The sequence below is a fragment of the Cucurbita pepo genome, chromosome LG16 (genome assembly GCF_002806865.2).
Source record: "Cucurbita pepo subsp. pepo cultivar mu-cu-16 chromosome LG16, ASM280686v2, whole genome shotgun sequence".
Classification (NCBI taxonomy): domain Eukaryota; kingdom Viridiplantae; phylum Streptophyta; class Magnoliopsida; order Cucurbitales; family Cucurbitaceae; genus Cucurbita; species Cucurbita pepo.
In genome coordinates, this window is record NC_036653.1 from 329,291 (window position 1) to 355,773 (window position 26,483).

Consider the following 26,483-nt stretch of genomic DNA (forward strand, 5'->3'; position numbering starts at 1 on the left):
GACATCTGGCTGTCTGAGTTACACAATGATTCTATATCCTTAAAAATAGTGAAATACTCCATAATCAACTAAATTGTTACACTAATTTCTTATTGCTCAATAACAAGCTTAAATTTATTTATTATTATTAAAATTATTTTTTTTATTACATCAATTTATTTGCTTACATTTATTTAATTAATTATAAATTTTTTTATCAATAAAAGTTGTAAAAAAAAAAAAAAAAAAAAAACCCATATTATATTAAAAATGTAATTTTGATTTAATTAAAATAATTTAACAATTACTAATTTTATTTTAATATTTCATATGTAATTATTTAATTTGAAATCTTATAGAAAAGATTGGGCAGTGGGTTCGGCATTTGGGCCGTGAGCCTGATCCATTTCCGCCCATGCGATCGATTTCTCTTATCAATGGTTCGTCCTCCCGAGTACTGTGATGATCAATTTCTGTATTTCTTCTTTCATCTAGAGCTACTCTGCCAGTTCAAATTCGTCTGAAGTTCCTATGGGCCACCTCTCAAGTCTCGATACCTATCGCCGAAATCGACACAAATTTCCATGTTGGCCGCCATTATCACTACCCTAATTCAAGCCAGGTGTTTTTTCTTTTTTGTTTTTTTTTTGAATTGGTTGTGAATTCGGGTGTTATAATGAACGTCACTTTGCTTGATTCTGGCGCGATTGTGGAGAGCTGAATTAGATTAGTGAGGATGAAAAAATGGGAGATATGAATTGAGAGATAGAACGGGCTCTTTTCGATCGATTTGGAGAATTTTCTGACTGCGGCCATTGTTTTCTTTTATGTTTATATAAAAAGCTTATTTTATGGTCCATTTCATGCGTTGTTCGAATCATTTCTCTTTTTTTATGAGTAACTATGTGGTTACCTCTGCCATTTGTAAAAGAGTTTATCAGAATATTTCCTCTAAATGTTTGCATTCCTCTCACCAATATAAACAAGAAAAACCCTTCTCACGATTCAATAGAAAGTTGAGGAAGGGAACTAAGGGAGTTAAGAAGGAAGAATTAGATCCAACGCCTTACACTAGAGATACAGTGAGGAACATATACAATATTCTGAGAAATTGTTCATGGGGTTTTGCTCAAGGACACATCGAGACGCTCCCTATAAGATGGGACTCTTATCTCATCAACCAGGTTCTGAAAACGCACCCTCCATTGGAGAAGGCATGGTTGTTCTTCAATTGGGCCTCTAGGCTGCAAAACTTCAGGCATGACCACTATACTTACACAACGATGCTGGATATTTTTGGGGAAGCTGGGAGGATTTCATCCATGAATTATGTATTTCAACAGATGAAGGAGAAGGGGATAAAGATAGATGCAGTTACATATACTTCATTAATGCACTGGCGTTCGAATTCGGGAGATGTTGATGGAGCTATAAGGGTTTGGGAGGAAATGAAAGCCAATGGATGCTATCCGACGGTAGTTTCTTATACTGCTTATATAAAGATTTTGTTGGACAATGGCCGAGTTAGGAAGGCTACTGATGCATACAAGGAGATGCTTCAATCTGGGCTATCTCCAAATTGCTGTACTTACACAGTCTTAATGGAATACCTTATTGGCGAGGGTGAGTTTCTCTACTCTTGCAAATTAGTGAGCTGCATCAGTTTCTATTAATTGTCTTTAACAGTTGTTTTTTTCATTGTCCTTTCAGATAAAGGCAAAGAAGCCCTTGATATTTTTCACAAAATGCAAGATGCTGGAGCATATCCTGATAAAGCGGCTTGCAATATATTGATTCAGAAATGCTGTAAATCAGGGGAGATGCTAGTAATGACACAAATCCTTGAGTACATGAAAGAAAAACGCCTTGTGCTTCGGTACCCTGTGTTTGTTGAAGCACATGAAATTTTAAAAAGTTGTTCTGTAAGTATTACTCTACTCAGCCAAGTTAATCCTCATATAGAAATTGAATCAGTCAGTAAGGGTGAGGTTGTGGATGTTAGTACAAGTTGTAATGTTATTCTTCCCAGTGTAGATTATGAGCTTGTGGCAAATCTGTTGAAGGAGGAGAAACTTATTGCTGTTGACCACATACTGATTGGGATGAAAGATAAGAACATACAGTTGGATTCTTCTATTATTTTATCCATTATTGAGGTGAATTGCAAACGTAATCGACCTAATGGTGCTCTGCTGGCTTTCGACTACTGTTTAAAAAATGGTGTTAAAGTTGAGAGAAATCTGTATCTTGGCTTGATCGGGCTTCTCATACGATCAAGTATATACTCAAAGCTGTTGGAAGTTGTTCAGGAAATGTATACGAAAGGGCATTGCCTTGGACTCTATCATGCCACACTTACACTTTATAGGCTTGGCAAAGCTGGAAAACCTCAATATGCAAGGAAAGTTTTTAATATGTTGCCTGAAGAATTGAAGTGCACTGCAACTTACACTGCTTTGGTTGCTGCTTATTTCTCTGCTGGAAGTTTTGGTAAAGGACTTAAAATTTACGAAACGATGCGAAAGAAAGGATTTACACCATCATTAGGCACATATAATGTGCTGTTAAGTGGTCTTGTGAAGAGCGATAGAGTTGCTGAATTAGATATTTATAGAAGGGAGAAGAAGATTTTCGAGATCAGTCATCATTCTCATCACGGTACGATATTGGAGGAAGAAAGGATTTGTGACCTTCTTTTTGGGGAATTTGTATCTTGAGGCCCACAATGATTTTCCTGCATTGGTTCCTGGTCGTGGCTGCTTAGGTACTCATGTTTACGACCTTTGCTTTTCAGGTGCGTATGGCATGTTTATTATCTTGAAGTTTAAAGATGGTTTTAATAGTTCAACTTTTACCTCTTTTATTTTTATTTTTAAAATTTAGGTTTCTATACTCATTAACTACTTGAGGCAAGATACACTTTTGGTCCCTAAAGTTTACTGTTGGGTCCCTAAAGTTTCTAAAATTATAAATTAATCCATGAGGTTTGAAAAATTCTTCTTGTCAGTCTCTAAGCTCAAAGGGCTTAAAATTTACGACCATCTAGATATGGGTATAGCACAAGTTGCTATGAGAGGAAATTCACGCTCCCCATCCATCTACAGGCGGTAGCGTATCTTTGGTGAACGCAATTCTTTCAAACCTTCCTCTTTATTTCTCATCCATTTTCAAGTACCCTGGGAAATTTGTTAAGAGATTGGAAAAGATTACCATAAATATCTTATGGAAAGGCCACAAGGATGCCATTGGCCTAAATAATATCATCTAGGAAGCACGGACATGGTCATTCAGACACTTTGTAAAGCGTGTGCTTCCTTGAATATTGTTAATTAGATTTTGATTTCTCTAAACCATATCTAATGATAACTCAGAAGTTGATGGAGTCATGGTGATTTATGACTGAGGAGAATGCTTTATGGAGGAAAGTAATAGCCCGCAAGTACGATTGTCTAAAGTAGAATGGGTACCCCAACTGAAAAGGTCTCGAAGATTTGTTCGTCTTTGGTTCCATTTCAAAAGTCTCGCAATAAGGCCAACCAGGCTGTTCCTTTAGAAGGCAGTCGATAGGTTCGATAGGTGCATTACTGGTAATTGCTAAGGTACTTTTGAAGTATTAATCACCAATTCTCTTCTTCCCAAGGCTCGTTAAGATGAGATGTCTGACCATACCTCGAGTGGTTAAGGTAGACCAAAAAGCTAGAGGTTTAACATTTTCTTCATACAGTCAATGACTAACCCGTTTATTTCACTAACAAGTGTCCGTTACTTGTCCGTTTGTCTGACATAAACATGCTAGCCAAATTAAAGTGTCCATACTTCTTAGATCCCTCGGCGCTCTGGGGTAGCTCATCTCCGAATATACAAGTTCCTAACACACTCAAATGAAATGTAGACATTTTGTTACGTTAGATTCAATTATATTCAATCCAATTAAAGATATTTTTATGTTTGATTGAAAGCTCTAGTTTTCATTTGGTTTTTTAAACAATGATAGTGTTTGATTAACTTCACATTCATTTTTGTACATTCCTCATTCAATCATTATGAACGTCATTATTTCTCATGTTTAAGTTAATAATTACAGTCATTATAAGTTTATTCTTTTGGTTGCTAATATATTAGCCTTATTGTATTCTGTGCATTACTTTGTTATGGACTTCACTCAATCTCAACAGCACAATGGAGGCGTAGAATCAGAATAGAGTCATGAAGACTATGATGAAAAGAAGGGAGCAAAAATGATGGAATCATCGTTATATGAGAAGAAAAAGGAACTGATGGAGAAGATGATATATATTTAAGGTAAGTATTCAATTACATTTATATAAATTAGCTGAAATACTGTCCTCAACATAACTTTGAAGTACTGCTGCCTTGTTGAATACCAATAAGATAGTCAACATCACGCTAATCAATAGTTGATTTATCGTCATCAATCAACAAGAAATAAAAGCTAACCATTATTGGTTTTAATGACGAAAAAAGGAAAAAGCAGAAAGAAAGAAAAGGACTGCCTGTTGTTGTTTCCTAATATGTTGAAGCTATGTAAAGAAAGGTTTTCTGGACACATGTTAGGCTTAAAGATCAGAAGCTTTCCTGCCTAACTAATGCTTCATTTAATTAGAAGAACATACAAAAGAACTAAACCTAACATAATTAGGTTATTTAATTGTGGAGAGGGAACAAAGTATTCTTTATAAGGTTGTGGGAACTTTTTCCTAGTAAATGCGTTTTAAAACTGAGGCTGACAGTGATACGTAACGGGCCAAAGCGGACAATATTTACTCACAGGGGGCTTGGGCTGTTACAAATAGCATCAGAGCTTGACACTAGGTGGTGTGCCAGCGAGGACACTGGCCCCAAGGGGGTGGATTGTGAGATCCCACATCGGTTGGAGAGGAGAACAAAGTATTATTTATAAGGTTGTGAAAACTTTTCCCTAGTAGATGCGTTATAAAACCGTGAAGCTGACGGTGATACGTAACGGGCCAAAGCGGATAATATCTTCTAAGCTTGAGAAAGGTAGTTTGTTTTGAAGTAGAAAAGTTTTCACTAATTATGAGTTTAAATTGTGCGGAATACCCAACTTTGGAGAAAAACAATGGAAAGGCAAAAAAAAAAAAAGTGTTCGAGAAGATATTGCTTGTTAACAAATTTGTTACTTTGAAACCTTTTTAAATGCTTAAACCAAGGCACATTAAAGTAGGCATAGACACAGCAATGATAGATANGGGACTTTCACCAAAGTTTGATTGCTATCCAATGGAAAAACTGGAGGTAAATTTGAAGAGTTACAAAGAAAGGTGAGCAAGCCTTTGTCTTGGGATCATAGGGATGTCAACACAACGAGGTGAAGATGCCCTATTGTCATTGATCGCTTGCAAGGACGAGGGATGACGATGCAAGCGCGGTATGAAATTGCATTCTCCATTTACATCCATGTCAAAAGAACATCGAGAGACTTTCTGATGAAATTATGTATGCATAATTCATTGATTTAGTATGTTGTAGAATAATGAAGGTTTGTTTGCGTCATAATTATCGTTGATTATTTATAGGGATCTCATACATATTTGTCTGTCACATGCATCGAGATACTTCTCCATTATAACGAGTACAAACATGCAAATTACGACTTTTGATTTATAACATTTATGTTCTGTCATTATGTTATGTGGGCCATTTCTCTTTGTGGTGATCGACAAGAGCCCCTTAACGAGTGCTAGCCTGATGAGCTAGGCCCAACAGTGTGCAAGTTTGATTGGTGGGTCTATGCTCGCAGCATGGACCATGTGTAGATAAGTACTGCACATCCAACCTTGGTCGAACTCGAAAGATGCTTAAGGTCATACCATGATATCCTAAAAAAGGATAGGTCCCATCATGTTGTATATATTTGAATTCCCCGTCTGCAATAGTGGGCTTACTTATTCACTGTTATTGATTATTTCTTCAAATATTTAAGTCATGTGTTACTCTTACATTTCAAGTAAATATAAGACACCGGATGATTGTGGTATCACGATTGTGGTATCACGGTGAAGGTTATGAAACCAATGTTAGAGTTGCATTTTGTCTACTTTATAGCATTATGGTAAATTCGGATATTGTTTTATTTTTCTTATGTTGTTACAAATGTATGTTTTTGTGTTCTAAAGATTTTACTTCAAACGTTAGGTCATGGCATCATTTATGAACTATTTTAAATGAATGTTTCTGCCTCTAATAGTTATGTTATCTATGTATTAGCACTTATTTAAATTAAATTTAGAGTTTTAGTTCGATGAAATTGAAAGTTTATGATCCAAATTCATATAATCTCGATTTTTTTCCGGAATAAAGAGCATTTAAAAGCTCTCATCTTATCCACCGATCTCTTATCAACAAGAAATTTTGCAATAGATATATTCCTTTTGAGTTCTTGAAATGACTGGAAACGAATCTCTTAAGCATTGCATTTCAATTAATATCTCACTCGATCGGGTCCTCACAGCCCCATCTTTATTGCCTATCAATTTGTTGAACAAATTCCTTAGCTTCTTATTCATATTCTCAATCTCTAAATCTTGGATTTTCGTGTCCATAAATATTGCCACACTTTAACGTGTAAGCATTCTCTACTTTGAAATTAAGACCGCACGATAACAAAGTATCTCAACCAATCATTTCATGCAAATTAAAGTTGTGTTCATAGATATAATCATTTCATGCAAATCCATCATTCATAAGTTGTTTGTAATTTCAAAAGATAAGTCCTCACCGACAGAATTTTATAACTCACTTTAGATTAAATCGAGTTACATGTAATCATCCAGTCAAATACTAACTTTTTCAATTAACGGGTTATAAAGAAAGATTAAATATTTTATAGTTTAGTGTTATACAAACTCATTGTAACTTGTAACAGGATATCTTCATCCACATGAACCATTTGGATTTTACTGTATGTTAACTGCATACTAATTAACATTACACTAATAATTTTAGATAAAATTATACGGATAATCTTAGATTTTTCATATAATGGATAACTTTATATTGCAAATAAATAATAAAAAAATATTACTAATTATTAAAAATAAATCAATAATTACGAGACTTTAAGACATAAGTTCCAACAAAATATTATCACTATATTATGAAAGTTAGATGAAACGTAAACATATATCAATAAAATATCACTAAGCGTATGATTTTTATATTTATATTTAAAAAGTTGAAATGTTCTCGATATTTTTTATCGACATTTTTAAAGAATTTAGAATCAAATGGCTTTCTCGAAGCTGAAATAAGGGACAGCTCAATGGAGAATTATGCTTAGAAATTTAACTGGTTGACCAGATTCGCTCTTGAGTTTGTGCTTATAGAAAAGATTAGAACCAATCAATTCATACCCGATTTGAAGGATAAGATCTAGGGTTGGTGGCCCATGCCCCCAAATCAATGGACAATTATGCTGGCTGACCTGATTCGCTTTTGAGTTTATGCTTACCGAGAAGATTAGAACCAATCAATTCATAGCAGATCTGAAGGATGAGATCTAGGGTTGGTGGCCCCCCGATTATGCTACAACCCAGTGACTTTCTATTTTGATGGACATGCATCGTCTAAAGGGCAAGCCATCAGTGATTGATCACTCTGTCTCGAGCTCTACCGGTCAAAAAAGAAAAATAGACAAACAAGCGTACAAACTTTCACTTCATCGAATTTAAGTTCAACAATAATGAAAGTAGTTTATTCGGGTAGATTGATATCAAATATTAATACAAATATCACCCAATTTTTATTTGATGGGCATGAATATGAAGATTTTGAATCATGTTCTTATAAAACTTGTAATAGGAATACAAGTTGGGCACTTATGAATTATGAGGATGGGAATACAAATAATAGAGATGAGAACATTTTGTTGACGTTAAAGGTAGGAAATCTATAAGAATATATACTATTCCACCTATTAATTAAAATCATCGAAGGACACACAAAATCAAAGCAAAAGAAAGAGAATGAATATGAAGATTAATTTTATCTAATCCACTTCGAATATCAGTCGTTTTTAGGCGTTTTCTTTTGGGCTTTCCCTCAAAATTTTTAAAACGTGTCTGTTATGGAGAGATTTCCACACCCTTATAAAGAAGCTTTCGTTCTCCTCTCCAACCGATGTGTGATCTGGTCTGTTTAATCTCTAAAAATTTTAAAAGCTTAACAAGTCTAGTACCAGTGTGAACGATGTCACTAGAGCCTCGCCTCCTATCTCCTCTAGTACGCCCTTAGCATTAATAACACTCTACTAAACTGTAGGAACACAGAAGTAGTACCATCAAGCTAGGTCTAAGTCGAGAACTTATGATAAGATAAGGAATCACTACAAGGGGAGTAAGATTCAGATTACCTTGTTGATCGAATATCTCAAGGCAAGAACACTTGATTGAGATTCGAATCACTCCACAAGCAAGAACGATCATGTCTAGCTTGAATGATTCTTGTTGATCAAATATCTCAAACACTTGTTTGAGATTCGAATCACTCCACAAGCAAGATTGATCATGTCGAGCTTGAATGATTCTACATGCAACCTAAACTACATAGAATTGCAAAGAAACTTAGCCATTGGCTAAAGAAAAGCACAAATGCTTCTTTTAACATATTTTCTAAGTCTCTTACAAATATAACATACATGGCTTTATACAGCCTCAAGGCATTCCATAGTTGTAACATTCATACTTAATGACCATAATTAACCATTATGTAATTGTAACTAAAGTAAATAAAAAGTCTTAAAATACATTAATGAAATACAACAACTCTAAATTACTCTAAATTGTAATCTACCCAAAATTTATAACACGAAACTTCATTTTTCTTCAATGTGTCATGAATTGAAATATCTTTTGATAATTTCAACAATATTTTCTTCACATCTTCGTTTAAGCATATTGTATGATTGATGCCTCTTGGTTCATATCAACTTAGTTTTGTAAACACTTTTTGTATTAACCCTCGTGGATGTATTTGTATTTGAATGTATGAATTACATCGAGTCACCTTTTATTTTAAAAAGATAAAAACTTTCAATTTTAGAAATTGTACCACATATGTTTGGATTTACGAAGGTTTCATTCTGTTTTTTAATTTTAGAGTATAATTTTAAGGTTTTAAGCTACAAATAGTTAGTGATCATTAGAGTATTGATAGACATGAGAGCAACAACCTTTCACTCAACCATGGGTTATTTTGAGGTTTACTTTCAAGGCTATAAATACTCATTCATGTTGTTGGGTGTCAAGATTTTAGATATTAAAATGAAAGTTGCACATGAGTCTGTTTGTATTTTGATTTGCATGCTAGAATCATTCAAGTAGCTTTAATCAGATTATCGGGTAAAGTCATTCGAATCCTGAGTTTATAAATGAGTTTTCTTTACTTTTGATCTTGATCATGAAGGTAATCCGTTACAAAACTTTTCCTTAGGTTAATTCTTATTGTTTTTGGGGTTCTCGTATAATTTAGATTTGAATGTCGTGTTCTTCAACAAAATTGTTAGATCATTCATGATTCGAAACCTCAAAAACATGTACTCTTTCTTCTGGCTGAAATAATACTTCAAGATATATAGTATCGTGGACAAGCTTTAAATCAATTTCTCGACTAGAATTAAACTTCATAATGGTCAACTAAATTAACCCGATCATAAGAGCATCAAATTAAGTTCATCCCGTAAATAAATTAAAGATAAAACAAAGAAGTATTACAATCAAGTGCTTATAGGATTAATATCATAGGATTAACATTGTTATTCCCTAATTTTGTTCTAATTGATTCTTAATTTGAATTCCCGTTAAACTTTATTGTTAGACGAACACGACTCTCCATAATGGTATGATATTGTCCACTTTGAACTCTCATGGTTTTGCTCATTCCAATGGTCATTCCAATGGAGTTAGTATTCCTCACTGGTAAAACCATGACCGATGTGGGACTTCCATCATCCAACACCTCCCATCGAACAAAGTGCGCCTCCCCTTAATTGAGGCTCGAAAACCCATGACCGATGTGAGACTTCCATCATCCAACACCTCCCCTTAATTGAGGCTCGATTCTTTTGGAGTCTTAGTCATTTTTTACTACCTTCGAGGAGGCTTGGCTCCTTTTCTTTTGGAGTTTTTTGTTCGATATTTGAGAATTTACCAATCTATTGGCACGACTCGACTAAGTTTAGGGCATGTATCATGTTAAACGAACACGACTCCTTAGGAGTCTTAGTGAACACGACTCCTTAGGAGTCTTAGTCATTTTTTACTGCCTTCGAGGAGGCTTGATTGACTCCTTTTCTTTTGGAGTTCTTTGTTCGATATTTGAGGATTTACCAATCTATTGGCACGACTAAGTTTTCTTTGTTCGATATTTGAGGATTTACCAATCTATTGGCACGACTAAGTTTAGGGCATGGCTCTGATACCACGTTAGACGAACACGACTCTCCACAATGGTATGATATTATCCACTTTGAGCTTAAACTCTCATGGCTTTGCTCTCCACAATGGTATGATATTATCCACTTATGGAGCTTAAGCTCTCATGGCTTTGGTCTAGGCTTCCCCATAAGGCCTCATTCCGATGGAGTTAGTATTCCTCACTTATAAACCCATGATCATTCTCTAAATTAGCCGATGTGGGACTTCCATCTTCCAACACGTATTATTAAAGTTTTGAAAGATTAAGGGTATAAATGAGATTAAAAACCGTTTAAAATTTTAATTTTTTTTTTCTTTGTAAATTTAATTTAATGGAAGTTTTTGAAAATTTTGTGAAAGGATTTTGTTTGATCCATGATAATAATGTGGTTAAAATAATTTTGAAAATACCAAACTTGAACCCACCAACTCCAATGATATAAAAGACTTTAACCCCTTACTTGTTAAGGATCACAAGCAAGAGTAGGACGAAAAGTCTAATAACGTTTATAACATTTAAATAACATACAAACTACCAACTGACCCGAGATAAAATATATTGATGAGATAAAATATACTGTCAACCAATTCTTAAAAATTCACAGGGTACATCTATATAAAATATATTTTATAACTAACTTTATATTTTAAATTAATTTTTTTTAATAATATTACTTTTTTTATTATAAATAAATTTTTATTAATATATAAAATATATTTCATAACTATCTTAAATTAAATTTCTTAATAATGTTAATTTTTTATTATAAATAAATTTTTATTAACATTTAATTCGATTTCATTCTTAATTTTCAAAATTTTCATTAACACTCTTAATTTAAAAAAAAAAATTAGAAAAAAAAATCAACTTTTAAAAAAATAAAAGATACTCTTGCTATTAACATTGTGTTTTGAAAATATTAATAAACTTTTAAAAATAATATAAAAAATTTTGGAAATAATTTATGAGATGTCGACCGATAGTAAAAAAATGATTTTTTTTAATAAATATAAAGGATAATAATATTATTTAATGAGTATTTTTTAAATAATGCCATAATCATAAATATATTTTTAAGATTTAAAAAAAAAAAATAGGGGAAGGGTATTAATTTTTTTTATTTAATCTATTTTTTTAGATAAAATAAAAATTTTAGATATATTTTTATTTAATATAATATGGAAAAATAGAATCGTGGGCAGGTGGGAAGGTCCACTAATCGCCCTTCCCGTTCTTCTGAATTTCTCTCCACTTGGTCCACGTTTTTCTCCCCTATTGACTTTGCGTGTGCGTGTTTTTTTCTTTGATTATATTAAATTATCTTTGTATTTCCAATACATTTTAATAATCATTACTCTATTTTATTTATTGATTAGCGTTCGTGGGAACATTAAGTCCTCCGTCCCCTCTCAAGGCGGGTTATTATATATGTTAGATGAACCCGACTCTCCACAATGGTATGATATTGTCCGCTTTGAGCATAAGCTCTTGTGGCTTTGCTTTGGACTTTCCAAAAGGTCTCACACCAATGGAGTTAGTATTCCTTGATTATAAACCCTTATCATTCTCTAAATTAGCCGACGTGGGACTTTCATCCAACAATACACACCATAGCGATTCCTGGTATTATCTACTAATGTAGTCTCTCGTCCCCTTTCAAGGCGGGTTATCATACATACATTGGTAGTTTCTTATGTCGTGTAGTCCCTCATCTCCTCCCAAGGAAGATTATACCCAACATACAGTAGTGAGTTTTCAGGTCACTATATATGTAGTCCTTCGTCCTCTACCAAGGCGAGATCCTACCCATAGTCTCCTAAAAAGATTTCGTTCACGTTATCATCGATCTTAGAAGTTTTCATAGTTCTCCTTGGTGTCGTGAAAATTTATTAGGTTCTAGGGAGTCTAGACAGATTAGGTCACATTTCGCGTTTGAAATTCTTTAAGGATTAGCTCCTCGTGGCTAAGCCAAATCTCAAGGTGCACCTAAGTCTCTAATCACTGCTCATGATCGTAGGGTGCTCAGCGTACTAAAAATGTATTGACCTAAGACAATGTATAAACCACTTTAGTTTTACCGCCCTAAACTTATTCTGATTCATGCATGCTTTACTAGGGAGATATACTATTGATCACCTAGTGCATTGAAATCATGATCTAATCGTTCATATAGACTTAATAGGAGATATTCCTATCAATCAACTAAGCATTGATAATCCATACATATGTTCACCTGAACCTAACATACAATTTAACATACAATTCAAATTTGCTCAACAGGAAGATAATGCCCATCTAACACCCGTAGGGTAGATCACAAATTTTCCATCCTCCATTCTAGTACAATAAAAAATATTTAATAGACATGCATCCTCGGTTATCATACTAGGGGCATTTTCATAATTTTCCTTAACGTACTTGCATACCTACCCAAATAGTTCATTAAAGTCTTAAACATGCATATTTTAACTACCTTAGGTAAGATAAGCTAGCATGCTAGAACGTCCTAGCAATTCCCACAGGTATTACTTGTCTAAAATCTGTGTGGCTACTTATCAGAGTAAAGCATGCCCTCCCTAGCTTGTGTTTCTGCTTGTTGGAAGCTCAAAATTTCTTGAAAACTCACTTGTAGGTCCTAATTCAAGATAAATTAGAGTTTGTATCGAAACTGAGACGAAAAATGGCAAATTTTGACTTTAACATATTGAAAAGCACCTTGCACGCTCCCCCATGTGTCCTTACGCATGAGTGGGAGGTTCCATGTGATGCCTCCACACTCAGGCGTCACGCGTCTGCAGGGACGGAAGTTGCGCCTTAGGCGTGCCATGTGTCACAACCTAACTATGAAGAGAGTAGGTTGTGACCCTCACATTGCGACAAGAGAAGCGGCGACCCTCAAGTGACGCCCACCCGGCCACGCGAGAGCCTAGACGAGTGCCATGATGCGACCGAGGAGAACGGTGCATCATCTAACACACCACACGAAGTGGGCATTGAAGACAAGTTGAGACATAAGCAAGATGGAGACATCAAATAGACAAGAGGGGCGAAGATAGGCTTGTTGAAGGGCCGGGTAGGATCTCGGGCCTTAACCTCGAAAGTCGGGGTTCCAGAGGGAATTTGGGCATGCAGTTCGGAAGTTAAGTCCATCCATATGAAGTATGAATACTCGCCAAGTATGGTGTCAATCGGACACTGGACGGACAATGTATGACATCGTATGATCGTTCACCAAAATCATGTCTATGCCTGGAATATTGAAAATGGCTCAAATGTACCATGGTGTTAGCTCTCTGCCACTCTTGGGCCCTGTGGCCTAAGTGAGCTACCATGTGGCACATACGTGTGTCACAGCGTGGGCGAGCGTGTCGAGACGAGTGTGCCGGTATTGCGTTCCAGCTCGTGTGTTGGAGGTTGCTACATACACCCGCTATCCGACACAGTATCCGTAAATGACATGGCACGGGCACGGGAAGGCCAATGCCTTAATAGAACCCGGATGGATGGATGTTTGGGAAGTCCCGATGAGATGAACGACACGCGAGTCCATTCTCGATGGCATGACCGAGTGAGTTACGATAACCGACGACACCCTGAGACTTGGGATGACGTCAACACATATGGGCCATGTCGATGAAGATCGAGATGGCAAGATGAGATGCAATGGTGCATTGATAGACCTTGGCCCCGAGCAGAGGCAAGGTCGAGCCGAATGACTTGGCCTGGTGTAGAGGCAAGTCGGATGTGTCGCAGACGATTGAACATGCACGTGCAGGCGGCGTGTGTGGTTGAACAAGCTTGGATTCCGCACAAGCGATGTTCGATTGGCGAAGACAAACCTCACCTAAGGTCTGACGAAGCCACAAAGCCGGGGCAAAAAATATATATGAGACTTAGTTCCCCTTAAGGCTGGTCGTGAGCGTGTCAAGATCATAACGCTTCGCGGTAAAAAATGTAGGAGCGTGACACCATGCATCATTCCTTGATTGACAACTACAAGTTTAACAACATGTGTTTAAGTCTAGCGACACACAAATTCCGTAAGATTTTTCTATGTTGATACGTGTCGCTTGCGAGGTCAGTTCAGGTCATCAGATGCTAACGCAGTTCACAAATTGGGCGAACGAACCGAGTCTGCAGCTTCGGGTTAGCCCGCTGGTTGGACTGGTTATGTGTTACCTCCAAGATTGGTTGCATTGTGCCACTTGCAGCGTGCCATGTGTAAATCACTGGGGCAACCGTGCTTCTCCACTCGATGTGTGACACACGTCTCTTCCCTGTTCGCCTGCGCAGTTGCAAATTCTAGAATCGAGTGATTTTTCTGACTTTTTTTTTTATATTTTTGTATCTTTTTCTTCTGAATTCATATCAACTTGATTTGTTCACGTAATTATAGAGTTTTATTCCATTTACATGATTCTTGGAATTTTTATCAACTATAGGCAAAGTTATTCAAGTTCGAAGTTGGCTAAATCAACTTTCTTACTCGTTTTTGGAGGCTTCTCAAAACTCCTACTTCTGGTCTGATTCGACTTTAGATTCTTTCACAAAAAACGTGCCAAAATACTCCAAAATCAACATACTAAAATTAGAGAGCCTAATTCCATCAAAAACTCGTGGGTCTCGAGGAAAACTTGAGAACTAAAATCCAAAAACTAACCTTTTGTTCTTCCTCGTTTCTTTACGGAATCAAACAATTCCGATAGCCAAAATAAATCTTCTCAGCCTATTAAGAGTTTATTGTGAATGAATCTCGGTCAAATTCAGTCTCCTCTACACGAATTTGAGCATTTTTTTTTCTTTTTTCCTACTATTTTTTTTTTCTAGGTCTCCGAGATTGTTCCGAGAACTTTTATCTTCTACCATATCCTCAAATTTGACCTTTAAAGCTCTTAACAAAATTCTGACGGTTCATCTTAAAAGAAAAAATCGAGAAAATTAATTCTCGTTAGAGTTCGGGCGTTACAATAGTTGTGACTATATCGCCATAATAACATAGGGGCCCATTATCACCACTTATCGCAAAGTTCTGCAAAATCATAGTTGTGACCATATCACCACGAAACACATAAGGGGTCATATAGTCACTCTCCTTCATAGCCATACGAGCACGTTTTCACAATTTCATATCTCGTGATGCACATAACTCATGATGCATTGTAGCTATTTCCTTCACAAAATATTATCATTAATCTTATTATTGGCATACATCGGAGTATTTCTTTATCATAAATTCATGCATCATAAAACGTTAAATCTCTAGTAGAAAATCTCGAGGTCATAACGAGCATTATAATGATCACAAGTTAGATTAGAAACTCATATACTAAGATAAACATAAATAAACAAAATATCTGACATCAATCGACTAAAAATGCATTGAATATAAATGGTTAAGAGTTGGTGTGATGAGTCTGAAAAGGCAACTATTGAGGCTCTCGAGAAAGAGACAATAGGTTACCAAGTCATTAAGACCTTTCGTAAAAATGGTCAAGGTTCGATGCACAACTCAAGGCCTTGCATAAAATGGTCAAGGGTTGAACACTAATCGTCATATAGAGCATTGAGGCCCTGGAAAAAATTGATGAAAGGTCGACATATGTCGAAGGAGTTTGTCATACAGGGTTAGGTGAGGGCCAATAGAGCTTGAGTAGATATTGAGTGTACACGACAAGATAAAATTAGATAAAAGAGTCGGGACATGAAGCTTGGTCACTCAAACTGGTTGAGGAAAAACACTCGGGACATGAATTTGAATAGCAAAAGAGTCGTTTAAGCTTAACACGAGCGTAACTTAACTAGTCAAAAATTCAAACCCTCGTCAAAAAAAAAAAAAAAAAAAAAAAAAAAAANAAAATGGGAGCAAGAGGTCTCATTCTAAACCTTGACAAGTTTAATTCGTGGAAGTTAGAAAAAGGTCGTGGAACACATGTCCAAACGTAAGGAGGGAGTTTTTAAAGCCAACCACGTGTACGGTGATTCACGGGGTCCTAGAGTATACAAGTAGATATTAGCACACGTGAACACATCTCTAAAAACTCATCTCGTTTCGTCAGATACCGTGAGATAATTCATTACGATTATCTCGTATAGCGCCACGTGGCGATTAAAAATGACATGGGAAAGTTAAGCCGTTTCTCGGCTACGTCACGCTTTACAAAATCTCGCGTCTTTTTGCCCTATTTTTTTGGTGAAGGCTTTATCTCTCCTAAATAATTGGATTGAAAAAAGAATCAATTTCCCATATTTTATTTTATTTATTTATTTATTTAATTTCTAATCGGAAACGGAATTGGAAGGCAGTGGAGCGACGACCTATAAATTTGGGCGTTTGGGATTGATGATCGATCGCAGTGAAACGCCCCGGTGATTGTTCTCAGCCATTAATTTGATCCGAAATATCGACGGAGAAATCTTTCTGTTCTTCATTGTTTTGATTTCCGTAGCTCTATTTCTAGATTCTTTCTCTTGTTTACTGCCATCGAATCGATTCTCTGTTTAGCGTTGTTCATCAATGGCGTACAAGAAAACCCTAGCACAGCGTCTCTTTAACATATCAAAAATCTCTGAACAATTTCTTACCAAATGCCGGATTTCGTCGTCTTCGCTTGCGGCTCGTGTTCCTCCCAACACCAATACTGCGAACATTGCTCATGATCCTGGAGATCATGTTGTTTTTCGTCGCTTTCTTCACAAGAAAGCTGTTTCTCAGCCGGCGATTTCGCCTGAACTCCGGGAACTGGCGGCTGGAGGGAACATGGTGGAGAAGTTCAAATCTCTTGGGCTTGCTCCACATCGAATTCGTCTCGATTGCCTTCGTCCCCCTGCTTGCGATTCGTTGGATTCGGATCCGGATAGGTCCGATTTGAAGGGTGGTTTGACGGTTGAGGATGCGAGGAAGTTGCTCAGAGTAGCGCGGATGGAGATGGTGAAGAGGAAGTTGAGAGAAGTTCAGAAATCATGGATTCCGCACTCTGAATTCGTACGGATTTGTGGTCAGGGATGTGATGATCCTGGTCAGGGCCTTGAGACTGCACAAATGCTCGATGAATCCGGAACCGTGATTGTCTTAGGAAACGTTGTGTACCTCAGGCCTGAACAGGTGATTTGTTGTTTTCCCATCTTGATTTGAGTTTTTAGCTTACTTTTCTTAATTGCATTAGAGATATTTTTGGTTACTTGCTGATTTTGAGTTCTACAGATTTCGATGCCGCTTACCAAATAGGTTCCCTTTTTTTTTACTTTTCTTTCAGGAGATCTTTATTTTAAAGTTCTAGTCCTGAAGTCTACCGAGAACTGATATTCTTTTCTGGTTATTCTTTTTTTCTTTTGTTTTCTTCAGCAGGACAGACCTAAAACGTAAAAAAGGGGTTCCACGTTTGAGATGAGTTATCTGAAGGATCATATAGACGCCCTTCGATTCATTCAATGACAAGATTGTTACACTTTCTAGCTTCAATGGATATGGATCATTCAGGGGTCGTTGGGTTATAGGGGTAGGGGTAGGGGAAGGGGAGATGTGTCTTATGGGTACACTTAGGTTTATTAGAAATACCAAAAATTGACCATAGTTTCTGATTCAATTAATGGGTTTTGAAGCTCGTGGAGAAAAAACTCTGCAATTCTCTTGGGAACCGTGAAGGGTTTTAGTTTATCTTATAAGCAAAGAATCCTACCAGAAAAGAGTACAGAGAGGGGGAGAAGACGACAGGTTTAGGATGGAAGGGAAGTCATTGAACTTTGTTTTGATCTGTGGGATTCCGATTGAGAGATGTGTAGGCCTTGTCTTATTAGCTTTAGATGAACAACAACGTCTAATTTGATCATGATTATTTTTGGGATTAGTCTTAGGATTCACTGCCAAAGAAAAGTTTTACGACTAATTTGTGTCTTCTTTTAACACCCTGCCCCAGAAACTTACTGATTTTCTGATCAACCTTTGAAAGCTTTTCATCCTAGAACATCAAAACAACCTCAGCCATATTTGATCTGACCCTGTTCTTTCTGAATTATGATTCTATTAAGTTGTTTGTACACTGTAATTTTTCAGCTTTCAGCTGTCCTATTTTGATCCGGTCCCCCTCCTTTGTTAAGTATAATACTAATCGTTTATGTATATATATATATATATATAGTACTAATTTTGTGTGGCTGCTGTCCAAGTTCATCCAATGAACCATTAGAGCTAACAATCAATATGCTATAGGTAGTTCAAGGTTTTACCCAAGTATTTCATATTGTTTGACCTCAGGTAGCTAAGGCCATTGAAGGCCTAATTCCCTTACCACCAGTCATTCCAAATGATGATGCTAGAAGGGAAGAGCTTGAAGAAATGGAGACGAAGAAAGCTGTAATCGACAAAAAAGCTGAAATGCTCGTACGTCGGGAGCTCTGGGTCGGACTGGGCCTCCTCGTGGCTCAAACAGCTGCATTCATGAGGCTCACCTTCTGGGAGCTCACTTGGGATGTCATGGAGCCAATTTGCTTCTATGTCACCTCAGCTTACTTCATTGCTGGCTATACCTTCTTCCTCAAGACCTCGAAAGAGCCTTCCTTCGAGGGCTTCTTCCAAAGCCGGTTTAGCACAAAGCAGAAGCGCCTGATGAAGCTTCAGAATTTCGATATCGCTCGCTACAACGAACTCTGTAAAGCAGCTTGTCCACCAAAATCCTCAGCTCAAGGACTTCCCTCTTCAGACTCTAAGGTGTATGAGTTGGAATCTTTACATCATTAAAAAGTTACAGAGCTTGAAAAATAAAAAGAGTATAGGCAGTGCGATGCTAAGCTTTTGTTTCACTGCCAGTTTTATAGCGTTTTTTCATTAGGTGCGGCGGCTTTCTGTAAACAGAGTACATAGAATTGTCCCCTCTTCTAACAAAACTCAATCCTTTTTTGTTATTTAATCCACATTGGTAGGAGCAAAAATAGGTTGGCTGCGTCCATTAATAGTCATTTTTGTTCTTCAATCCCACAAATATTAACATTTACTAGTTAAAAAGGAGCCAAAAGTAGTTCAAACTTCAGAATTGGAGGCCCATTGGTATTGATATAGAGAAAGACATGCATTCTGATCTGATTCCCTTGAAGTTTACAGTGTACAAATTTGTATTCAACATCATTTGTTTTTGTCCCTTTGAACTATTTCATAGGAACATTTTAAAGTCTAATTGACAGCAAATGAATATTATTATATGATGAAAGATCGCTAAGTTTTGGTCAAATTTGAATGCAAATAATACACAAAAGAGGGATCTAGAGTGTATCAAATTTGACTTGATACCTCATTTTAGAAGTTTCCCCATAACTTCCTCCAGATATACACCATTTGTCGCTCAACTGGAAAGAATATAGGATTTTCTTCTTCAAGATAAACATCCCTCTGGTAGGACAAATTTGAGTTGGTGGTCACTGGTCACTGGTCCGGTCGTCTGTTCCATTCGTTGTCGACCGAGGACTCCATATTGGTGATGACCAGAGATCGATGACCAATAACTTGGATCTAGGGTTGATGACCATGATTAGGTATTAACGACTACAACTCGACCCTGTTGACCAACGACCACTCTAGCTATAGGATCAAGGGCTTGTAATAAAAGAAAAAAAAAAGAAAAAAATAGATAAATATTTCTTTCGAAAAATTCGAGATTTGAACAAATGTAGAAACCAGGATCGCAATTGTTAATTGTCGATGAGAGGAGAGAAAAAATACCTAATAACGAGTGATTATCAAACACTTTGTTTAATAGTTGTGAAGTTCTCTTATTTCACATGTTGAAGATTTAACTCTTGGACCCTGAGTTGTATTTGAATGATTTTTATTTAAAATTAAGAGTTGGCAACGTTCTGGCGTTACTGATCCAAATCAGGAGGTCCTAAACATGGAAGTGTTTATGAAGACCTTCTAGGCTACGGTATGTTGGATATAGTCCACGATTGAAATATGTTGAAACAAATATTTGAAGTTGGAAGAACAATTTGAGGGGAGAGAACTTTTCAACAGAGGAACTGTAAGCACTTATGCTTTTCAATTGGGCATATTGACTCACAATGTGAACAGAGATGTGTGGAGATTGATATAAACTTAGTATCGATAGTTAAGGATTTTTTGGATGTGTTCTTGACGATCTCCAAAGAATACCTCTAGCACAAGAGATTGAGTACAATATCGAGCTCAAATAAGGAACAACCCTTATTTCAAAAGCACCTACAGATAGCTAAAGAACTTAAAACACGGCTTCAAGAGATGTTAAAAAAAAGTATTCATACGCTTGAGTGCATGTGTTGTTTGTGAAGAAGAATGATGGCTTGATGCACATGTGCATAGATTATCGGGAGTTGAGTAAAGTGACCATTAAGAATAAGTATCATTCCCAAGAATTGATGACTTGTTTTGATCGGTTGCACGGTATAGTGGTGTTTTCTAAGATTGACTTGAGATCAAATATCGGATCGAAGAGAGAGATATTTGCAAGATGACATCTCACAGAAGGTACTCACATTATGAGTTCAATGTAATAACCTTTGGATTGACGAATGCACCAACAATATTTATGAGTCTAATTAATAGAGTGTTCAATGAATATCTAGACACATTTATTATTGTATTCATAGATGATATTCTAATATACTTTAAGACGAAAAAAGACCACGAGTTGTATTTTAAGGAGAGTATTGACTACCGTGAGAGAAAAGCAACTGCCTCTTCTAGCATATAGTAACATGAGAAAGTACTAAAGTGGACACTACCAAGATTGAAGTCGTGACGAAGTGGCTTCGCATGACCACTACTATAGAAGTACATCATTTCCTAGGATCGACTAGATACCATCGACATTTCATCTAAGATTTCTCTAAGATACCCTTCCCTTTTACTCAGTTAACTAAGAAAAGTGAAGATAGTAAAGATTATTTTTTAGGAGCTCAAATGGAGATTGGTTACAACCTTCATTCTTACTATGCCAATACAAACTTGAGGCTTGATGGTGTATAGTAACGTTTCAAATAAAGGACTTGGTTGTGTTTTGATGCAGAATGGTAAAGTTGTGGCTTACGTGTCCCATCGATTGAAGGATTACAAGCATACTTACATAGCCAATGATTTGGAATTAATAGTGGTTGTAACGATCCAGATCCACCGCTAGCAGATATTGTCCTCTTTGACCTTTCCCTTTTGGGCTCCCCTTAAGGCTTTAAAACGCGTCTACTAGGAGAATGTTTCCACACTCTTATAAATCGTGGTTTGTTCTCCTCCCCAACCAATGTGGGACATCACAATCCACCTCTCTTCGGGGTCCAGCGTCTACTAGGAGAATGTTTCCACACTCTTATAAATCGTGGTTTGTTCTCCTCCCCAACCAATGTGGGACATCACAATCCACCTCTCTTCGGGGTCCAGCGTCTACTAGGAGAATGTTTCCACACTCTTATAAATCGTGGTTTGTTCTCCTCCCCAACCAATGTGGGACATCACAATCCACCTCTCTTCGGGGTCCAGCGTCTACTAGGAGAATGTTTCCACACTCTTATAAATCGTGGTTTGTTCTCCTCCCCAACCAATGTGGGACATCACAATCCACCTCTCTTCGGGGTCCAGCGTCCTCGCTGGCACTCTTTCCTTCCTCCAATCGATGTGGGACCGCCCCAAATCCACCCCCTTGGGGCCCAGCATCCTACTGACACACCGTCTCGTGTCTACCCCCTTCGGGGAACAGCAAGAAGGCTAGCACATCGTCCGGTGACTGGCTCTGATACCATTTGTAACGACCCAGAACCACCGCTAGCAGATATTGTCCTCTCTGGGACCCCATTATAGTCAACAACTTTCTTTTTTTCATTGCCCAAATCCAGCAAATGCAAAGTGGGTCGTATCAATAGTGTTAATAGAATAAGACACTCAACTTTATCCATATATAACAGATTTCATATGTCAATCATGTACGGGCCCACCGTCATACTAATAATTTTAAATTTTTTATATAATAGATAATATTAAACCGTAAATAAAACAATCAAGATCGTTATTAAAAATTAATTAAGTGCATAAATCTCAACCATCCCAAGAAAATATTTTGAATTTTTTAGATTAAGTGAATGAAGAGGAATGAATTGAATAAAGTTAAATTATTGTGATTAAATTGGATGAGCATGAGTGTTGGAGAGTGTGTAGAGGTGGTAAATGAATGTTGTGAAGTATGAAGCTTTGTTTGACACATTTTGAAAGGATTAAACAAATGTAAGGTTTGAATCCAAAGATGGCAGCTCGTTTTGGATATTCCCAAACATACTACGAACCTAATTCTCAAACAAAGGTGGAAAGTAAGTCTTAAAAGCCTGTCACATTGGGAACCATGAGAATTTAATTCAAGATTCTTCATTGGTTCATAATCATTCTCAAATTTTTTTAAAAACCCTTTGAAATTTTAATCTAATAAATTATTATTTTAAGAATGGATGGATCTATTCGATACAAAATTATAATCTTAATTTTTCTTTGAAGAAATTTCAATTTTCGCATTCGAAAAAATGTTTATAATAGTGGAAAAATTAAATATTAAAGTTAGCTACACGTTTTAGGCTTTGGAAGGAGTAGTGCCCATATCGCAGGTTTGAAACCGAACCTACCACAAGCTTGGAGAACCCAACAACCCGCCCGTGGCTCGCCTAAACCTCAGCTGAAATCTTCAAGATGCCTAGCTTAGCTTGCACGTGTACACAAGGCCATGGTCCAAACCCATAACTAGCCCACGATTTGGACCCAGCCCACACTCGAATTGACTTGTCGTCCGATCCACGAACCAAACCATAGCTCGACTTGTTGACCCGTGCTCCGACCTGCCAACTTGAAGTCGTTTTTATGTGCGGCATGTCACAATCGTACATTTTCAACCATGCAGGTTTATGATCTTGACACACTCATAACAAGCCTTAAGGAAAACTGAAGTCCCATACACATTTTTTGTGCCACTTTGTGGCTTCATCGGACCATAGGAGAGGTTCACCTTTTCCAATTGAACATAACTTGTGTGAAATTCAAGCTTGTTTGGCCACACACACCACTCGTACATGCATGTTCAATTTTTTGCGACTCTAGCCGACTTGTCTCTGCATTAGGCCAAATTTTTCGGCTCAACCTTTCCTCTACGCTAGGCCAAGGTCTCTAATGTGTAACGTGGCATCTCAGTCATCATCTTGGTTTCCAACAATACGACCATGTATGTGATGTCATTCCATGTCTCGAGACAGCTCGACCATCTTGACTTGGTCGAACATGTCTGTCGAGAACTGGCCCATGTGTCGATCATATCATCGAGATATCTCAAACATCACTTCATTCGGGTTCTCATTGGAGCATGAACTCTCTTGTTTCCATGTCATGTCATAGACTCCATACTAGATAACCACTGCATATACCAACCTCTGACACATGGGCTCGAGTGCAATGTCAGCGTACCCATATCGTCCGACACTGTCCTTTAGAGACCCTTAAAGAAAGTCGTCTGAGATGCTTGCCCACAATGTGACACACGTATGCAAAATAGGATAGCTCGCTTATGCCACGGGGCCTAAAGATGGTGGAGAGCTGACACCACGTCTCCCCTACAGTACATTTTGAGGCTTTTTAAATCCTTCTAGAGTACAAGTCATTTTGGCAAGCGATCATGGTCCCGTGGAGTGTCCGTTGAATATTCAATTGACATCAAAGTTGGTGAGCTTTCATCTTTCATATAAATGGACTTAACTCCAGAGCAGCATGCTGAAACTCATGTTGACTTCTGAGGTTATGTCTCGGGGCCCTATTTAGTCGTCTCTAAGCTTGTCTTTGACACTCGTGTTGCCTCATTCACTCTAACCTTGTTTATGTTTTAGCTTGCCTTTAATGCACACTCTTGGTGTGTTGGATGATGCACTTTCCTCCGGTCGCATCATGACACTATCTGTCTTGACCCTCATGTGGCTGAATGGACGACACTTGAGGTTCGCCACCTTCTCTGTCAGCGTGTGGGGTTATAACCTACTATCTTCATAGTAAGGTTGTGACGCTCCCCCTCACTTAAATTAGTCATCGTCTTCGATGACTTATTCGGGGGCAAAATTGCAATGTGGATTGTGACACTCTTCCTCACTTAATCTTAGCATCATCCCGATGACAATCCAAACGTTGGACTAGCTACTAACTTGACATTTTGAACTTTATCGCACCCTAAAATAAATATATAAACTTGTGCACTACTTTCTAGGGACCTACTTTACCCTCTTTTCAGACTCAACTCGACACTCACTAGACAAACCATGGTAAAACTAGCATTGACATTCCTTGCTTAAGCTAGGTGGAACGAGCCACAAAACATGGCCTCTTTGACCTCAAGCATTGTACTCTCTAAGTCGTACAAAGATTTGTATCCTAACATTTTCTCATCATGGCCTCAACCCTTTTCAAAAACAAGGTCTAGAAGCTTGTAACTCAGCCCTGTGTTGACACTACACTTCAACCAACTTCTTAAATTGCGACCTCCATGTGGATGCTACAATGACATTTCTCTAGTCTTGCTACAGCTTCATTCCCTATGTTGCTCATGTCTAGCCTGACGCTCTCTTCTTGAGCAGATGCTGGTCTCGAAAAATCTTGTAAAGTCATCCACCTTAGACACGAGGTGATGACTCAAGGAACACAAGTGTACTTGCTTTTTGGAGCACTTCTTGGAGCACTTCTTTAGAGTGAGCAACCCATTCTCTTAGGCTCTCTCCTACTTTAACCCCGCTGCCTCTCTAACAACAACATCGTCCACCCATATAGATTTACATTGTGCACATTTTGACACTTGGTTGGTGCATGTCTCATTTGACCCTGATTTATTGGCTTACAACCATTGATATTATTCCTCTAGTGTGAATGACTCTCTCAAAAGCACCTACCTAGTACACCTCTTAATTATCTGTTTTCCATTTCAAAACTCTCGAAGGCCTTGACAAATGAGCTTGGTTTATGCTTTGATAACGGGTAAGACTCCTCCTCAACGAGTCTGGCTTCAACCCTCAAAGCTATTCCTAATTCTAACTTGCAACTGTCCTATCCAATTTGGAAATCCTGACACACTTTCAAAATTTTCATTTAAACCTCGGGTTATTTTTTCATTCAAATTTCTAAAGGTGACTCTGATACTATCATGGTCGTACATTTTCAACTGTCTATCATCGAGACATCGTGAACACCCATATCATATCATTTATGGATTTTGTACGGGATAAATTGTTCATATACCAACCTTAGACACATAGGCTCCAGAGCAACGCCAGCACACCTGTGCCATCTCACACTATCCTTGAAAGACCCACTTCAAAGGAAGTCACCCGAGACGCTCATCTCACAACACTCACCCACGTTGTAACACACGTAAGTGCCATATGATAGCTTGCTTAGGCCACAAGGCCCAAAGGTGGTAGAGAGCTAACATCATGCCTCTCCTTATAGTACATTTTGAGGCATTTTCAATCATTTTAGAGTAGACGTCATTTTGGCAAGTGGTCATACGACATCGTGGAGCGTCCGTTGGATATTAGATTGACACCAAATTTGGTGAGTTTTCATCTTTCATATAGATGGACTTAATTCCAAAGCCACATATCGAAACTTCGACTTCTGAGGTTATGGCCTGGGACCCTTCCTAGTCCTCTCTAAGATTGTCTTCGACACTCGTGTCGCCTCGTTCTCTCCAACCTTACTTATGCTTCAGCTTGGCTTTAATGCACACTCTTGGTATGTTGGATGATGCACTGTTCTCCTCGATCGCGTCATGATATTTATTTGTCTTGGCCCTCATGTGGTCGGATGGATGCCACTTGAAGGTCACCACCTTATCTATTTTCATGTGGGGTCACAAGCTACTATCTTCATAGTGAGTTTGTGACAGAGGCGAGTGTCAAATGTCGTCAATTTGTGGCTCGCATCTTGGCTTGGTGGTCACCTGCGCTCAGCTCTGTAGCTTGTAATCGGCTCCGATGACTTAGTTTAACAGCTTTTAGCCCATTTCACTATTTTGAATACCTTTCAT

At 37.5% G+C, this 26,483-nt stretch overlaps 2 protein-coding genes across 2 annotated transcripts; both read left to right on the plus strand.

Annotated features, from left to right (window-relative positions):
• The first annotated feature begins 381 nt into the window (after nt 1-381).
• Nucleotides 382-22,890, plus strand: LOC111776999 (pentatricopeptide repeat-containing protein At2g01390). Its single transcript, XM_023656432.1, has 5 exons — nt 382-1,602; nt 1,690-2,773; nt 4,155-4,281; nt 4,731-4,736; nt 22,880-22,890. Exons 1-2 carry the CDS (start codon nt 831-833, stop codon nt 2,694-2,696), a joined length of 1,779 nt encoding a protein of 592 aa, XP_023512200.1. The 5' UTR covers nt 382-830; the 3' UTR covers nt 2,697-2,773; nt 4,155-4,281; nt 4,731-4,736; nt 22,880-22,890.
• On the plus strand, nt 16,705-19,565 carry LOC111777000 (calcium uniporter protein 2, mitochondrial-like). Its single transcript, XM_023656433.1, has 2 exons — nt 16,705-17,536; nt 18,686-19,565. Exons 1-2 carry the CDS (start codon nt 16,949-16,951, stop codon nt 19,166-19,168), a joined length of 1,071 nt encoding a protein of 356 aa, XP_023512201.1. The 5' UTR covers nt 16,705-16,948; the 3' UTR covers nt 19,169-19,565.
• Nucleotides 22,891-26,483: the final 3,593 nt, after the last annotated feature.

Coding starts and splice junctions, on each gene's coding strand:
- LOC111777000 (XM_023656433.1), top strand. CDS start 16,949: ATGGCGTACAAGAAAACCCTAGCACAGCGTCTCTTTAACATATCAAAA. Junction 17,537..18,685: donor TGTACCTCAGGCCTGAACAG/GTGATTTGTTGT, acceptor GTTTGACCTCAG/GTAGCTAAGGCCATTGAAGG.
- LOC111776999 (XM_023656432.1), top strand. CDS start 831: ATGGTCCATTTCATGCGTTGTTCGAATCATTTCTCTTTTTTTATGAGT. Junction 1,603..1,689: donor GGAATACCTTATTGGCGAGG/GTGAGTTTCTCT, acceptor TTGTCCTTTCAG/ATAAAGGCAAAGAAGCCCTT.